Source organism: Nuphar pumila, chromosome 17 (genome assembly GCF_984573655.1).
Source record: "Nuphar pumila chromosome 17, dmNupPumi1.hap1.1, whole genome shotgun sequence".
In the NCBI taxonomy this organism is placed as follows: domain Eukaryota; kingdom Viridiplantae; phylum Streptophyta; class Magnoliopsida; order Nymphaeales; family Nymphaeaceae; genus Nuphar; species Nuphar pumila.
Window position 1 is genome coordinate 22,000,865 of NC_143265.1, and position 4,602 is coordinate 22,005,466.

The 4,602-nt window shown below is 38.1% G+C and overlaps 1 protein-coding gene across 2 annotated transcripts; it reads left to right on the plus strand.

Annotated features, from left to right (window-relative positions):
• The first annotated feature begins 460 nt into the window (after positions 1 to 460).
• LOC149811787 (E3 ubiquitin-protein ligase AIRP2-like) lies at positions 461 to 3,607 on the plus strand. Of its 2 annotated transcripts, none has more exons than XM_089993524.1 (5): positions 461 to 598; positions 2,143 to 2,302; positions 2,424 to 2,490; positions 2,666 to 2,900; positions 2,998 to 3,607. In XM_089993524.1, exons 1-5 carry the CDS (start codon positions 516 to 518, stop codon positions 3,203 to 3,205), a joined length of 753 nt encoding a protein of 250 aa, XP_089849650.1. In that variant the 5' UTR covers positions 461 to 515; the 3' UTR covers positions 3,206 to 3,607. The 2 variants fall into 2 exon arrangements, with proteins under 2 accessions (XP_089849650.1, XP_089849651.1); XM_089993525.1 differs by having other exon boundaries at positions 2,143 to 2,293.
• Positions 3,608 to 4,602: the final 995 nt, after the last annotated feature.

Here is a 4,602-nt window from a genome sequence, read left to right on the forward strand (position 1 = left end):
ATCTCATTCGAACCTGGTTTCAGATTCAAATTGATTGCACATGTCGGATCCAAATTCATCTAAGATGAACCGATCCGTTTTCACCCCTAGAAACAAGGGATTGGAGTAACCACCAAGAAAGCAAAACAGTGGTGGTCCTGATGACTCCTGGTGGGGGCAAAATACAAATAAAATATATGGGAAAAGCAAAACCATACCCACCCGAAGTCTGCCTCTCTCTCTCTCTCTCTCACCCAAAAAAACCAAATCAATCAGAAGTCAGTGTCGCCAGCCGCCCACCATCGTCACCACCAACAAAACCCAAAAAGAAAATCCCAAAATTGCCCTAAAAACCCACAAAACCAAAAGGGGTGAAAAGCCATTCCTTTTTTTTTTTCGAGTTCTTTTTTATCCTCTCTCTCTCTCTCTCTCATTTATATCCCTTCTCTGCCGTTTATCTCCTCCCCTCCCCCCTCCATTTCTGTCTCTCTCACCAACTCTCTCTCTCTCTCTCTCTCTCTCTCTAGAAGAGGAAGATGTTGCAGAAACTGCAGCAGAAATCGTCTTACAAGGAGTCACTGAAGGCATTAGAGGCAGACATTCAACATGCCAATACCTTGTGAGCCTGTCTCTCTCTCTTACCTTGGGGAGTCAAGTTGTTTCAGTCGTTTTGTCTTAGCCCATGATATCTGACCTTGAAAAAAAACCGAAATTTTGGATGACCCATCATTTTTTTTGCTAATTTGCTTTCCTTTATTGTTTTATTTTCCTTGTATGGCCTCCTATTGATCGTATTTTCATTCATTCTTTTCAAAATTTGAAAGTAAGCATATAAAATTTGGGGGTGCTCTTTTCTACGTTCTGTTTTGAGTTTTCTCTTTGCAGATGATAATCGTAATTGCTCTCTCTCTCTCTCGTTGAGTTGGCACCCATCCCCCAATTTCTAACTTGGAGAAGGAAGAAAATAGAGACGAACAATCTTTCTTTTTTCTTTTTCTGTGTTTTATTTCGTTTTGGTTTTATTTATTAAGGTTATATGAATGTTACCATGTTTTTGTTTATTCTTTTCACACTGCGAAAAAGGAACAAAATGATCAATTGTGTTTCTGCCCTGTTCTTCCTTACTATACCTTTGCAATTTTGTTTATGCATTTTGGTAATCTTTTTATGAAATCAATTACACCCGTGATGCCTAACATTGGGAATAAGTACCCCAGTAAATTGGTTGGTGCTTATCTCATCTCTTCATATAAATTTATCACTATCCGTATGCTGTATGCTGGTTGATTGCTTTAACTAAAAAAGGCGAAGTATGGTGTATTGAACAACAGTGGATTTGCTCTGATCTTATCTATTTTTACTTCCATATGGAGAGTTGAATATGATTCTACTGTTTTTGAAGTTTTTATTTCCATGCCTTCAAACAAAGATAAGACACATACCTTGCAAGTTATTGATCTTTTTTCACTTTAGGTTTGACATGTGGATGTGAAAATTATTGAATAAATGTAATCATACTCTACCAATTGGAGGTTTTGCTTCATTATAAAAGTTTTCATTTTTTTTCCCTTTTTGTCAAAATCCATGATTCTAACATGGAAGGCTGATTTGAAATATGCATATTGAATTGTTATTTTTTCTTTTCTTGTCATAACAAGAGGCTCATCAAGCCCGCTTGGTAAGGCTTTCAAGTTGGAGGTCAAGAGTTCGACACCCGGGGTGTACGTCCTTTGCCTCAAGGCCTAAACCAACTAGGAAACTATCCCTGGTGGGCAGCGGTGAGTACTCATCGGGTTTTACACTGCGAACACCAACTCAGATCCATGGTCAATGTGATGCCTCTTGGCCGTAACTGGACATCCAAAACGATAGCAGTGGTTTCTCCATGTTAAATAAAAAAAAAAGCAGGGACCCCATTAAATTGTTGTTTTATTTTCTTGTTCCCTTACGGATTTCCTTATTGAAAAGATGCTTACTCATTTAGAATTTAAAATTTGAAAAGGGGAGGAATATTGACAATCCTGCTTATCCAAAATTTGGTCTATGCATATTATCTGGTTATCCTAAATTGGGTCTATGCATATCTATGTTCAAGGGGCTTGCCTCCAATTAAGATTATTGTCTAGTTACACTAAATTTGGTCTCTTCATTTCTATTTTCCAGGGCTGCTTCTATTCGTAGAGATTTTGATGGGTCTTGCCTTCAAATGAGATTATCTTACAGTCCCTTAGCACCTATTCTTCTTTTCATCATTGAGTGGATGGATTTTAGCTTCTCAAGCTGCTTATGCTTTATTCACATTCTTATTTATAAGGTGAGTGAGGTGTGCCATTTATCTTTATAAAAGACTAGCAGAAAATCTCAGTCTAAGTTAATTTCAACAAAACTCTGTTGTGTAATATAGATTTACAGTCATGAATACGGATTTAAACTTTTAATTGCAGGTATACGTTGATGGGAAGACAACCATCTCTGTTCAAGAACGGAGAGCTAGCCTTAGGGAATTCTATGGTGGGCATCTTAAGCCTCATTGTTATTCTTTCTTGATTGTTTTATTGCTAGGAGAACACAGACACTTCCGATATCATTCATGTTTTTCATCTTTGCAATTCTCTGATTCAATATCAGCATTGCTGGTGTTCTTTGTGTTTCCTCAACTTTTTTCTTGATGGGCTCTGCTTTGCAGCGGTTATATATCCTTCTCTGCAGCAACTTGAAGCTGATCATATGGAATTGGAAGAGAGTAAGCCGAGAACCCGGTGTAAAGAAAGGTTATCTCGGAAGAGAATTGAAGAGAGGAAGAAGCTGTCGGATTTGGATTTGGAGAGGGAAGATGAATGCGGCATTTGCATGGAGACTTGCAGCAAAGTTATCCTGCCCAATTGTGGGCACGCAATGTGCATCAAATGCTTCCGCGACTGGTATGCTGGAGCCTGAATCTTCATGTTTTTCATTCACATGTTAATTGTTTTGCTTCAGAAGCATGCAGTTAAACATTAATGGTGTCTCTATTTGCAGGAACTCGCTGTCTAAGTCATGCCCTTTTTGCAGAGACAGCCTGAAGAGGGTAAATTCAAGAGACCTCTGGGTTCTAATCAGCAATTCTGATGTCATTGATACCACAAAGTTGGCCAAGGAGAACATAAGGCAATTCTATGTCTACATTGAGAGCCTTCCTCTCATTATGCCTGAGAGCCTCTTCTTTGTTTATGATTACACTATATGATGACATGTACAGAGGGATCTCATTGCTTAGATGAGGATAAAATGGTGTACGGTGCGGAAAGAATGCCGACCACCCCCTGTAAATAGAGTCTGGCAGAAGATATCATGCATCTTGCATCATCTGTCTTTTTTTTTCTTTTTTTCAATGATAGGCAAGCTGGGGGTATCCCTATGGATTAGAACCGGAGAAGACCCCTCGATTATGATAGTGTGACTTTACCATCCCACCTATCTTATTGAACTCCCATCTATGGGCATCTTTTACTGCTTGAAGAAATGAAGTGGTATATTTACTTAGCTGAGTCTGAATTTTCAATGTCTTGAGTTTCTTTTTTTTTGTTGAAATTACTTCATATTTGTTCTGAGCAATCAACATGTTAAGCTCGCTTGTTGACCGCATAAACATGCTCAATGAAGAAAGCATGATAATATAGAAACTTATCTTTAGGAGGTGTTTGTGTTAGCCACTTACCTAGAAAAGTCAGATGAGTTGTTATATCGTTCTCTGCAATTCAATTTCCTGGTTTATCTCACTTTTATGGATAAATGGTTGCATCCACAGAACCCATATATGGCTTAATGACAAAAGTCCTGGAGATGGTTTCCTTGAATGTTGAAATTAAAGCATCAAATCTGTTTGGATTCTAATACTGAGTTTAACAATACATCAAAACATTGTGAGATTGTCTTTCATGATTTCTTAACACAGTTTTTTTATATTTTTCTTAAAAAAGGCCCTGTTTCTTCTTTTCCTTTAAAATTTATCCGCTAAACATTCTAATACTCAGTTAGGAGTTACTAAAAGTTTGATCATTCTTTAGTAGGATGTTAATTGACTTATGAATGGGCTCTTGGTGGGCTCATTCATGTCAACTTGATTCGTCACACTTCCCTGAAATGAATCGGTTGCTGATTAGGGCAATCCACAGTCTGGATTGCGTTTCATATCCGCCTGGCCCAGATCTTATTGTAGTCTCAAAAGATCACCAAATTAAAATTGCAGGTTGGATCTGTCAAATGAAGTAGGTTTTTAATTGGATATGGTCCTGTATACTGATTGGGTATTGAACCTTATCCTCATCCAGCCGTATTTGATTCGATTGGAGTGCATATAGGGATGTCAACAAGTTGGATATAACTGATATCCCACCCGATCCCAAATTTGATTGGTAATCGGATTTGGATTCAGTTTAAGGATTTCATGACGGAATCTGATGGATATCCGCATTCAATTACATGTGTTTTTTCAGGTTTGGTATTAGTTTTTCCCCATTCGAATCCAAATCCGAATTCAAGTCCGATTAGCCAATATCTGATTAGTTGGATTTGGTATTGGCTACATTCAACTCAAATCCTGCACAAGTCATTGTCCTGACGCACCATCCAGAAGCTGTGGGT